This window comes from Nothobranchius furzeri, chromosome 5, assembly GCF_043380555.1.
Source record: "Nothobranchius furzeri strain GRZ-AD chromosome 5, NfurGRZ-RIMD1, whole genome shotgun sequence".
Classification (NCBI taxonomy): Eukaryota; Metazoa; Chordata; class Actinopteri; order Cyprinodontiformes; family Nothobranchiidae; genus Nothobranchius; species Nothobranchius furzeri.
In genome coordinates, this window is record NC_091745.1 from 17,311,752 (window position 1) to 17,324,544 (window position 12,793).

General features: G+C 43.3%; 1 protein-coding gene across 1 annotated transcript; it reads left to right on the forward strand.

Annotated features, from left to right (window-relative positions):
• The first annotated feature begins 873 nt into the window (after positions 1-873).
• On the forward strand, positions 874-12,362 carry ubald2 (UBA-like domain containing 2). Its single transcript, XM_015976253.3, has 3 exons — positions 874-1,251; positions 10,060-10,113; positions 11,838-12,362. Exons 1-3 carry the CDS (start codon positions 1,000-1,002, stop codon positions 12,186-12,188), a joined length of 657 nt encoding a protein of 218 aa, XP_015831739.1. The 5' UTR covers positions 874-999; the 3' UTR covers positions 12,189-12,362.
• The last annotated feature ends 431 nt before the right edge of the window (positions 12,363-12,793 follow it).

Below are 12,793 nucleotides of genomic sequence, written 5' to 3' on the forward strand. Positions count from 1 at the left end.
TAATATTTAATGAAAAACTGATTAGTAGTTCCATTTTTATTGTTTCCTATGAAATCTAACCAACTGAGTTGCACAACCACATTAATTATTTAGCCATATGTGGTAATTTAGAACATAAATTGTTGTCCAGCACGTCTTTAACAGACAACAAAACATTTAAATTAATTATGTGCAGAGTATGTAGGTCATAATGTAAAAAATAAATGTCCTTTTTCTTCTTAATTTTACAAATGACATTTAAAAATGAAATAACACATTCTGTTATGTTTATTCCTTTCAAATAAGTAATATGATTGATAAGATTTATTATTATCATCATTATTATTGCTGTTGATAATAATAATAATAATAATAATAATAATAATAATAATAATAATAATAATAATAATAATAATAATAAATCTCCTTCTGGTGAATTTGTGCACTTTAAGATCTAATTTGTTGACTCATTACGTCATAATTACTACCTAAAATTTGGATTTTTGACACGAATATGATAAAAAATGTTTTACTACAACTACTATAAATATGTATCTGTAATAATAAAAACATAAACAAACATGATTTAATCACAATTGTGTACATTTTAATTATTTTTTCTTTTTTTCTATTCTTTTTTTGTTGTCGATGATTAAAAAGTGTATTACTTTGTTTACGTTACAGTTCGTAAACCATTGATATATAACTTTATGAACCTGGGAGGAAGCAGCCAATCAGCACTTTGAACTCGCTGTCGTTGCCCAATCAAACACTTTACGCTATTAGAACGGTCATGAGTAAAAGTGCGTGTGGATAACTTTGGACAACCATTGAGGGCGGAGTGATCGTCGCTTCGCCTTTTTTTACTGAACCCGCTCACTTATATTGTCCCTTTACAATAAATCGAGCGCACAATGGATTGAAACTCTTCGGTCGATAGCCAATCAGCGTTTCTTTACCACAGTCTCGCGGCGGTGTTATCCAATCAGCAGCGCACACTTCTTTGTTGTTGGTGATGACATGAAAATATTGTTGCTGCACAGGGCTGCGGTAGGAGACGAAGACAGGCAGCGAGGACCGAAGCGTTGCTCCGGTGGTTCGAATACTGGTTTATTTTTTACTCCGTTTTGTTTTCGACTTACTGAGGCAGCCATGTCAGTTAACATGGACGAACTGAGACATCAAGTGATGATTAATCAGTTTGTTTTGACGGCCGGCTGCGCCGCCGATCAGGCCAAGCAGCTTCTACAGGCGGCCCACTGGCAGTTTGAGGTGAGTCTCTTCACGTCCTGCTTTCCGACTGATTTTCTGAGTGAATAATAGCTGTCGATTGAAGTAAATGGGTGCATCGTGATGAATGTTCGGGTTATTTTCTGCCTCTTCCGGCATCACGTTCTCCTGCAGTTAGCATTAGCCACTAGCTGCTGTGAGGACGTGGAGCTCCGCTTCTGTTTACATTCAACACTGAGCTCCGCCGAGTCATCGCCGAGCCTCTGAGCGGCTTTAAAACGGCTCTCATTGGAAACATTTATCTTCACCTCAGCGTGAAGATCCATCTGATAACATGTTCCCTCACATACCTGTAGTACTCAGATTATTATGCACTTTGTCAAAGCAAAACCCAAACTGCCGTTTCGACTCGGAACCAAAACGATTCTCGAATCACTTCAATTGTTTGCCGTTCTGCTTCAGAGCTTTTATTAAGAAGTAGATAAAGAGGTCAGAGTCGCAGCTAAGCGCTCTGACACGGATTCAAGTCTTGTTCGGTTAAATATAGACTAAGATGCATGATCCATTCAGCTGTTCATATGTTCAAGCATTTACTGCTGAGGTGTTCTGGCCATCTGATGGAGTCACGTTTTAAAGCGTGTAAACAAACCACTCAGAGGCAGACTCACCCTGGTTGTGTTTACATATTTGTACTGTCCTGATCTAGCCCTTGTTCCATTGATTCCCTCTAAGCAGCTAGATTATTTTTCTGATCTGTTGAAGTGATCTTTACCAACACAAAAACACACTTTTCTTCCTCATTATTTAGCTGAATCTATGAAAAATGGTAAAGAAAACAATGAGCAGAAACAGAATGGAGCTTTCAGCGGAACATTAAAGCTTCCACAGACGAGGCCTCCAGTGGGATTCTGGCCACTTCTTCAGCGAAAAGGAAACTGGGTGAGACGGGCGACGTTTTAAAAGTGACATCAGAGCTGAACTGAAGATCAGATGAAACTGATCTTATGAAGTCATGAATTCAAACTGTTTCTTGACATGTTTTGTAAAAAATAAACAAAGAAAGAAAACAGCAAACATCTGAAGAGCTTTAACACATTCTGCAAGAAACATGAAGAAACAGATGTTCACTCCATAGCTCATTAGTTATTATCGTATTCTGTTTACATTTATGTTGTTTGCGTGTTTAAATAAACCACCAGATTGTACAACCACAATAATCCCACATCTATAATAATAATAAAAGACTGATAAAGGGATGTGGCATAAAGGTCATTAATCCCAAACATGGACCAGCTGTGAGACTAGAAGGGAGACAGGAGATTGTTGAATTGTGAGAAACGTTGACGAGCGTTTTTCACTGGATTCAGATCTGACGTTAGCCCGACTGACCGTTTATAATTAAAGGAAGGAGAAAGGAAAACGAGCGCCGGCTGCTGCCCTGCTGTTGTTATTCTCCGAGTTGCTGTTTTCAGTTTGTGTGTGAGACACTGATCATCTTTGGTTTCTTCTATCAGGAAGTGGCGAGCTGTTTAAAAGCTGTTAGGCTGAAAGTTTTCCTCAGAATCTTAATAAAACTAAAAACTCAGTTTGTATTTATTCAGGATCATTTTTAGTCTTTTTAAAAGAGGGAAACCAGTGAGTTGAATAGGTGATTCTTTTCTCCTGATGGTTGAACATCGGACACGCCTTCAGGATCCCTGAATTTCCAGATGGTTCCCAACAGAACACACCTCTCTTGGCTCGGTCCAACCCTGGTGTCTGAACATGTTACTCAGGCCGGCAGTGAGTCAGAAACGTTTGTTTTGGTTTTGCCGTCGACTCGGAGACGGTTTGTTAATCTGTCAGGGGATCTTTTGTGTGATCCGACACTTACGGGAGTCCGTAACATTCATTATTATCACCCGGACAGCAGAGATGAACCGCACAGCCAATCAGCTGATTGATCTTTATGATCGTGTTGTCACACTGTGTGAGTGTGTTGACATAATACTGGAGTGGTGTGTTTAGTCTCCTCAGTGTGTAAACAACATGTTTTTGGTCTTTGTGCATCGTGTTAGTTTTTGTTTGAAAGTGAAAATGATATTTTCTCTTCCTGCTTAATGTTCAAGGGGCCGTTCGTCTGTCATCGTAAACTAAACGTGTTTTCCGAGGCAGAGCCGCGTGGATGTGATCATCTCTGGGATTATTTCTAATGATCGCTGACATAAAGCTTCAGCCTTGGTAGAAGACTGTTGTTTCTGCTTGTCTTGTTAAGAGCTTCACTCTGATCACCAAAAGATGCTGGCACTGGTTTCTGTCCCAGACCTTTAGAACGGTTTAACTTTTGTACTTTTACCAAAACATTTGTCTCAAAAATCCAAAACAACTGATCAGCTGATATCTGTTCGTAGGTGTGACGGGAGATCAGATGTTGTGTTTTAATTTCCACAAGTGGAACAACGACAGTGATGAAGTCCAAAGCAAGAATTAAGTTTTTAGTTCTCAAACAGAAAGAACTTCAGATCTGAGGAGCAGGAAGCAGCAGGTGGTTGTCGGAATAGGTGTTAATGTTTCAGCATGGAAAGACAAAATTCCCATTTTTCTCTGAGAGAGTCGGGTACATTTTGTTTTGTCTGGGCAGACGGAACCGAGTGACACGAGGCCGAGAGCCGACCAATAAACAGAGAGCAGACAAAGAACAGGGCGGCACTTTCACACCTCGATGTGTGTGTCACGTCCAACACACACATTCCTGCACCGCCGCCGCTGTTGTCAAACAACCACAGCGTGGGGGAGGGAGAGACGGGGTGTGTGTGTGTGTGTGTGTGTGTGTGTGTGTGTGTGTGTGTGTGTGTGTGTGTGTGTGTGTGTGTGTGTGTGTGTGTGTGTGTGTGAATAAAAAATAACTGTTGAAGTTTAGGCTTAATTATTTCATCATTTCACTGCTTTTAATCTTATTTTATGATTGTTTTAGTCTACTGTAATTTCCGGACTATTGAGTGCACCTCAATATAAGCCGCACCGGGCTAAAAGCCGCAGATATCTACTGGATTTAAAACGTAGTTTAACTGAACGTAACTGAACTGATCAGTATCAAACAAAACAGAAAAGTTATTGATTAGTTTATTCATCGTCCTCCTGCGGACTGAAACCACTGTAGTCATCATCTTCAGTGTCGGAGTTGAACAGCCTCAGAAGAGCTTCATCACATACCTTTTCTGTGGCGATGTCCGTGTCCCTGTCATCATCCCGGGTGAAGCTGGCTTGAATGAGTTCTTCCCGCTGCCGTCTCCAGTGCCGAACCATGGATTCATTCATGCCAAGCTTACGTGCGGCAGCGCTGTTTCCCTCCTTTACTGCCAGATCGATGGCCTTCAACTTAAATGCAGCATCATATGAACTCATACGTGTAGTTACCATGATGAGGGGGTATGGATTTGAAACAAGTTCTTCGTGGTGCCGGCTGCTTGCATGTGCTAAATTAAAATGAGCACTTTCTTCCATTTCCACTTTTGACTTCCACCTGTTTCACTTTCTGCTAAAGCGCCTCCTAGTGGCAGTTGAAGGAAAATCTTCAGTGAAGCCACACCTCATTATAAGCCGCATGGTTCAAAGCGTGGGGAAAAGTAGCGGCTTATAGGCCGGGAAATATGGTAATTTTATTGTATTTATTTAATAGAATATCTTTGTAACTCTGGTTCAGTATAAATAAAGCTTTATTACCTAACTTTGCATGTCAGTAACTCCCAGCGGGGCGCTGCAGAGCCGAACCCTGTCTAATAACTGAGAACACCATCATCAGCAGTGCCTTTTTTATTAACGTGAAGCCAAATCCTCATCTAAACAGCTGATGACCTGTCTGTAAAAGTGAGATTTTTAAAGATAAACACAGGTAAAATGCATAAACACACGCACAAACACACACACACACACACCACACACACACACACTGTCTCTGCAGAAATGTAAAAAACGTAACAAGTGGGTTTAGTGTTAGCTTAGCCTTTATGATGGGTTTAGTGTTAGCTTAGCCTTTATGAAGGAAGTGGAGATCCTGTTTGGTTTATGAGTCCAGCAGGTGTCTTGATTTTTTTCCACATGGAAGAAATCTTCCTCCTTGTCTCTGAGAAGGAACCCAGCGTCTGCTGCAGCTCCAGATCCCTTGCAGGTGTTGGCACTAGGAGGGATTCTGTAATCAGCTCAGCCGACTCCATGGAGTCCACATCAGGGAGGATTTCTGGGATGATGACCTGGACTGGTGCCTGAAGATGGGGGATCTTTCTTTTGGCAGGACCGTGTTCCACTTTGTTCACCAACTCAGCAGAAAGTTTCTGACTCAGTTCGGCGTAAGTTTGAACTTGAGTCTTTAGTTCAATCTCTGAATTTAAGATCTTCTCGTGCTCAAAGGATGCAGAATCTGAAGCAGATTTCCATTCTCAGCTGTCAACTTCCTTCTGTTTGTGTTTGGAAGAGAGCCGTTACCTAATCCTCTTGGATGGCTCAAGAGTTCCTGGTGAGATGTTTAGATGTCCTCCAGTTCAGCCTCTTACTGCATCATCTACTGCTTCTAGACCAAAGTTTGATGCAGTGAATGCTGTTGAGCTCTCAGCTGGTTAAGGCGTTGGTCTTGCAGGAACTTGTGAAAGCACAAAGTGCTTTCTTGTCTTCCTGAAATGTGTTGTTCATGTTTAAGATTCAGCTCCTGGAAACAGGTCTTGGATCTTTAGTTAGTCCAGTTCCTGCAAGAGGGTGGTGCTCTTCACTTTCTCCTCCTGAAACCGGTCTTTTTTTCCAGAACTGTGCTGCTCTGGGTGGCTGCATGTTGGAGTAGGTCTGTTGACTATATGTAAGTTTAGGCTTTTCTTGGGCTTTTTTTTTTCTAGTTTCTCAAGAAAAACTGTATTTTTTTGGACATTTTACTTTTCTGTTTCTGGTGCTGTGAAGCTTGGAGGATTTTTACTGCTATTTTTTAGCTTTTTTCACTTTTTGAGCATTTGTTATTATGTGTAACCATGGCAACAAGCTGGTTTACAATCGGGAGCAGCTGATTAACATTGGAAAGGCTGAAATAATACCTCAACTGAAGCCACAAATCCCAAATGAGCTAAAACACAAGAAGCGTGGGTGCAGAGCGGGAGCAAAACGGAGACAGAGAAAGAGGAAATTCAAACCATCTCTTCCATCGATCATAATGGGCAATGTGAGATCACTGGCCAACAAGATGGAGGAACTCCAAGCCCTTTCAAGGACTCAGCCAGAGTTTCTGCAGTTTCGGAACCGCTGGAGGAGATAATGCAAAGAAGGATTTTCAAGAGAATCAAGAAATGATGGACAACTCTGAGCATTCTCTTCACAAGACTGTCCGACAATGGAACAGTGCCTTCAGTCAGAGGATTCTTCAGTTTGGCTGCAACACTGACCGCCAAGGACAAAAACACACAGTGGCTCAAAGACAGAAAACATTCCTGAAAGTCTGAAAGCACAAAGATTCATCCTCAGAAAGAATTAAAACAAGACCTCGCTGTAGTTAGTTCTCCACAAACAGCAGAACACGAGTGGTTAGTTCACTGTGTCTGTAATAAAGTAGGACGTTTAAGTGTCTAACGTGTGAGTCAGTTTTATCTGCTCAGTGGTTTGTATACACCCCCACAGGTGAAAGACCACGGTGCAACTGGAGAAAACGACGTTTTGGCCAAACAGAAGTCCCCGAGGGAAACAAGTGTAAAGAAACAAAGCCTGCACACACACACACACACACACACACACACACACACACACACACACACACACACAGATGCAGAAATCCTCAGATTAGCTCAAATTGGCCCTCTGGTGCAAAGCAACATGAAACAGCAACAAGAAGCTCCTTCAGAAAGACTATGAAGAACTGAAGGTTGCTCATGTCAACAGGAACAAATGGCAGCTGACCTTCAATTCAGTTCAATTCAATTAAAAAATACTTTATTAATCCCAGAGGGAAATTGATTGCTGTAGTAGCTCAGAGTAATAATAATAATCAAGTCATCAAAGAGTTGTTGTATATTACAATGGCTGTTGGCAGGAAGGATCTCCAGTAGCTGCTGTTGAAACATGTGACTTCCTCCTGCTGCAAACTCCTCATCATCACTGATTTAGCAGAAAACATCCCATGAAAGGCCAGGTTTTTACTTGTTAATTTACAAATATGATCGGTCACTCTGAGTTTCACATGCAGGCTGAATGTAAAAATAGTCTTCTACCTCTCATGTCTTCTTTTGTCGCTGATGGAAAATGGCGGGGAAATGCAGGATTAGAAAAGCCTGCAGATCTGCGTCATACTGAAAATTAGCATTCTTCGACTCGCTCATCTTGGTTCACGAAGAAGGCTGCTCTTGATTTAGTGTCTACAAACACGCACCGGTGTGCCTCAACTGGTAGAAGCTAACCGTTAGCATTAGCAACTCCGCAAAGTGGCAGAATTCCTTCAGGATTGTTTTATTGGTGGAGACAAAACATCAAAGTTCCAGAGCAAATGCAGTCATTGGTAGAGTCGCGTTGCTGCCACTGACAAGAAAAAACAGAACAGAAAGAATTCTTACATTTTTCTCAAAATTATGACTTTTGATCTCGGAATTCTGACGGAATTCAGGGAAAAAAGTCAGAATTCTCTTTCTTCTTTTTTTTCTTCTTTTCAGTGGCCCTAATCCTCTTCCATACCTCTGAGTTTACAGAGGGAACTGACCTTTGTTCAATACAAATTTTCTTTTCGTGAGGAAAATTCAACATCCAACTCTCCTGAATTTCACATTATCTATCTATCTATCTATCTATCTATCTATCTATCTATCTATCTATCTATCTATCTATCTATCTATCTATCTATCTATCTATCTGTCTGTCTGTCTGTCTGTCTGTCTGTCTGTCTGTCTGTCTGTCTGTCTGTCTGTCTGTCTGTCTGTCTGTCTGTCTGTCTGTCTGTCTGTCGTAAAGAGTTACAGCTATATGTCACACAGGAACTTTTAATTATAATTAATGTAAAAAAAATGTAATTCCATCTAGGGGTGGGCAATATCATGTCATTCATAATATTACCAGTTATTATTTCCATCCATCCATTTTCATCCGCTTATCCGGAGTCGGGTCGCTGGGGCAGTAGCGTCAAGAGGCCCAGACTTCCCTCTCCCCAGCCACTTGGGCCAGCTCCTCCGGGGGAATCCCAAGGCGTTCCCTGGCCAGGTGAGAGACATAGTCCCTCCACCGTGTCCTGGGTCTACCTTTAGGTCTCCTCCCGGTTGGACGTGCCCGGAAAACCTCACCAGGGGGGCGTCCAGGAGGCATTCTGACCAGATGCCTCCTGTTATTATTAGTTAGTTTGTTTGTTTTTCTTGGAAGGAAATAATAACAATTTATCATGTTAAGCTAACTTCATGATGTAGTTGCATCCACTAAACAGGATTATGTTCATGTGTTCATCAGCATGAAGTTATTGAAGTTATCAAAGCAAACATGTCTGGAATCAGTTTTACTGTAATCTGTGTGTGCTGATGTAATGAGTGGATGTCCTCACTGTGGGACTAATAACATTTACTCTATTTTATCAATTCATATCAGCCAGTAGGGGAAAAAAACGTTTGAGGAATTTTGGCCTTTCCAGGCTTCCATACCAGTAACCTGGCTATGGAGGAGGGGTTCGTCTCACAAACAGGAAAAACAGATTTTCTTGAGCCAGTATGTGCTAAAATGACCTTTTACAGGGTTAATGAAAGCCCCCCCCCCCCCCCCCCCCAGCCCCTATCGCCCCCTGTGGCCAGAATATTCCACTTGCAACTTCAGACTGGTGGGCTGCTCTGTTGGGACTTAGAAAAAATGGAGCTGACATACCTGGCGCTGCAGTCTGCTTCCAGCACGTTTCCTGCATGTTTTAGATCATGATCACAGCTGAATTGGTTGATTTAGTGATGAACCACTTCTGTAGACATTAATGAAGGCTGGGGAGACATTTCTGCGGTTAGATTAAGGTGTTAAAAAGACGAACGCACGGTGAGGATACGTTTTCTTTCAGTTCTACAAATGGACACTTGCTAAAAGCAAGCCAAAACTGCCTAGTTCTCTCTTAATGTAAAGTAATAGTAATAATATTTTAGCCACAATAAAATTAATATCTGTCTTCTTTTCAAATGAAATTGTTCAGATTAACTCATTCGCTGCCAGCGTTTCTCACCGTTTTTACTGTTTTTTTAAGAGTCACAGAACGTTGCGCGCTAGGATGATGTCGACACCAAAACAATGAGGAGACTCGCCTCTTACATCAGGAAGAATCTGCGCGTTTCGAGCGTTATCCGTTCTTTCATGATCCGTTGTTGAATTGTGATCGGCAGAAGCTTTTCCGGTTCGTGCCTCGCTTTTTTTACAGGAACGGCCCAAAACGATCTAACACATGGATGTTCTGCTTCCTGATCACGTGAAGTGTGACGTACGCGGATGAAGATCGGCTTCAGGGCCGAGATGTTTGTTCTCTCAATGCGGGGGCTCGTGCCGATGCCCACACAGTAAAAACATGCAAATGACGACTTTAGTCGTTAATGGCAGTGAACGAGTTAAGAGTTTAAGAGGTAATTTTATTAATCTAAGCATTTTGAAATGAAACTGCCTCAGGCGGCTGACTGGTTTTATGCTCACAGATTCTTTATAATCAGTCAGAAACAGAAACTTTAGACATCATCAAGTCTTCATCTTTCTGCTGTTTGACATCTCAGTGTGGCGTGTAACCCCTCCCCCAGCACTCCTGATGAAGAGGGGCCATCCCTTCCTCTCGGGGCTCAGCCATGTTTTAGTGCAATGGTTCCTAGATGAGGTCAAATATTAACTCCGCCTCCCCGTTTCTGCCTGCAGACAGCCCTCAGCTCCTTCTTCCAGGAGGCGAACATCCCGAGCCACCATCAGATGGTGAGTGTGGTTTCTCCTCTTCAGTGTTTGAGCGATTCTTTCTGGCTGCTTCCAGACTCTTATCTTCTTTATATTTTCTAAAATAAAATAAACCTGAATTTGTAAAATTGAATCAAACATTCAGCTACTCAGGCTGTGATGGTATATTTGATTCTGTTTTATGTATCGCAGGATTTACAGCCATAAGTGAGTTTTGTAACAAGGAATAAATCAGATGGAAAAACGCCAGAAATCTCCTTCAGGAAAGCGTTGAATCATTTAAAAGAGGATGAGATGAGAGGATGTCTGTTGCCATAGCGACAGCTGAATCCGGATTCTTATTTCTGTAACGTTTCTCATCATGAAGAGTAAACAGAACAAACCTGCTGTCGTCATACGGACGTGTCAGACTAAAGCCTGGCTGTCCGTATGAGGAAGTGTGTTTGTTTATCATTTTGGGTGATGTCATCTTGCCTTAAGCCACCTTGTGCCGGGCAGCTCTGAGAGGAAGAATGAAAGAGCCACTCCTTTGTTTATGTTGCAGCCCTGAGGAGCATTGTGAGGCATGTTAGGACCAGAACCGGCTACAATCAGGATGTTTGGGTTTTTATAAGAACCGGCGGGAAGCATTCAGCTGTCAGGACTCAGAATAACAACAAGAGGGGGAAACAGGAAATACACGTTTAGCAGTGCAGGTTCAAGAAAGCAGCCCACAGGGACAGCAGTAGCTCAGGAGGTGGAGCTTGTTGTCCAGTAACTGCAGGCTCGATCCCAGTTCAGACCAGAGAATGCTGCTGTTGTGTCCTTGGGCAAGACACTTAACCCCCTTGCCTTCTGGTGGTGGTTGTAGGGACTCTGTCGGTGCGCCCCAGGGTAGCTGTGGCTACATCGTAGCTCATCACCACCAGCGTGTGTGTGTGTGTGTGTTTGTGTGTGTGTGCGTGCGTGCGTGCGTGTGTGTGTGTGTGACTGACTGTGTTGTGAAGCACCTTGGGGGGTTTTAGAACCCTAAGAGGGTGCCATCCCTTTGAGTTTTTAGACTAGCAGTCTGAGTAAAGGTTAACAGGACCAGGATGTAGCCGACAGCCTGGCCTGCTGTTGTTATGAACCCCGTTACAATCAGTGTCATCTGTCTGTCTGCATCAGCAGTTAAAATGCTGCAGAACCAGTTATCCATGAGGGTCGTACGTGTAACAGGAAAAGTACTGCCTGAAACGTGTCTTGACTGCTCTGACCAACAGCCGCTGGAGTGGAACGGACACCAACAAACACATCAGTGACACGTCACAGGAAATGTCAAAATAAAAGCCACAGAGTTCACGGGGTTGGTTTTGGTTTGGTTGGCTTTGCTGCGGTGTGTAGGAAAATATGAGAGATTAGCGTGTGTGTGTGTGTGTGTGTGTGTGTGTGTGTGTGTGTGTGTGTGTGTGTGTGTGTGTGTGTGTGTGTGTGTGTGTGTGTGTGTGTGAGGATGATCTTGTGAATCTGAATCTAGCATTTAAAACAATTTGCACGTGACTTTTTAAATAAAATTTCCACAAAAATATTCAAAATGTCAGAATCTGTTAATATCAAATTTTAACTTGCAGATCAGCTCTAAACTTAGAATTTCTATCATCATCTTGAATTAATATAAAATGGATGATGAGAAAATCTTCAGTCGGTGGGGGGGGGGGGGGGGGGTCACCTTTGCATCAGTTCTGCTTCTTTAGGATAAAAGTCTGATGGTTTCTCTTCTTCTCCAGATGTGCACACCCAGAAACACTCCGGCCACACCGCCGAACTTTCCAGATGCCATCACCATGTTCTCCAAGCTGCGGGCATCAGACTGTGGCCCCGGCAGCGGCAGCGTCCCTTCCCAGGCGTCCATGGCCTGCTCTCCTCCACCTTCCTCCACGTCCGGCTTCAGCTCCTTCTGGGCCTCCTCGCCACCCAGCCACCAGCCAGCCTGGCTACCCCCCTCGTCCCCCACAGGTCACCACCTGCACCACCCCTACCACCACCACCTCCAACAGACTCCCATGTGGCCCCCCGTGTCCCAGCCCAGTGGCTCCCAGCAGCCCCCTGTCGTATCGGCGCTGCACGGCCAAAGATGAGACTGCACAGGTGGGGGGCGGGGTGGGGGGGTGGATCATGAATGGATTAATTTGGAAGACAAAGACGCTGCTGCTTCCCTCTTGTTGTTTTTAAACTGAAAATAAACAAATTCTTGTTTTCATTAAGGAAGAACCCACCGGGTCTCTGATGGTCCTGACCCGCCGCTGGATGTTCTGAGCCCCAAAATCTCTCTCTTTCTCTCTCTCTCTCTCGCTCTCACACACACTCACACACAAATGGATGCAGCCACTAGAGCACGTCCTGAGGATTGGAGCCATGTGATCTGTTGATGAGACCTCTGATCAGTCCTCGACTTTTGTTTTGAAACTTTGACGGATGTCAGAGATAAACAGGAAGTCAGCAATAACCAGCAGACGAAGACAGGAAGCAGAATGGTATAGAACTGTTTTTGGGGGGTGTCGGGGTGTGTGTGGAGGATTACAGATGTGCAGTGACAGAACCGCTGCGAGCTTCAGCTTCACTCCCAGCCATAGAAACATACAGTGGAGCTGATCTCCAGCTGTGCAGAAAGTTTGGAAATCCCTGAAGGAAGTCTTCCCTGAAAGGTCAAAACATCTGGAAGGAAAATGAGATGCGTCTCAAC

Excerpts from the sequence above, each read along its gene's own strand:
- ubald2 (XM_015976253.3), top strand. The coding sequence starts at position 1,000 with ATGAAAATATTGTTGCTGCACAGGGCTGCGGTAGGAGACGAAGACAGG. Across the intron at positions 1,252-10,059 it reads CGGCCCACTGGCAGTTTGAG|ACAGCCCTCAGCTCCTTCTT; the intron begins GTGAGTCTCTTC and ends TTCTGCCTGCAG. Across the intron at positions 10,114-11,837 it reads TCCCGAGCCACCATCAGATG|ATGTGCACACCCAGAAACAC; the intron begins GTGAGTGTGGTT and ends CTTCTTCTCCAG.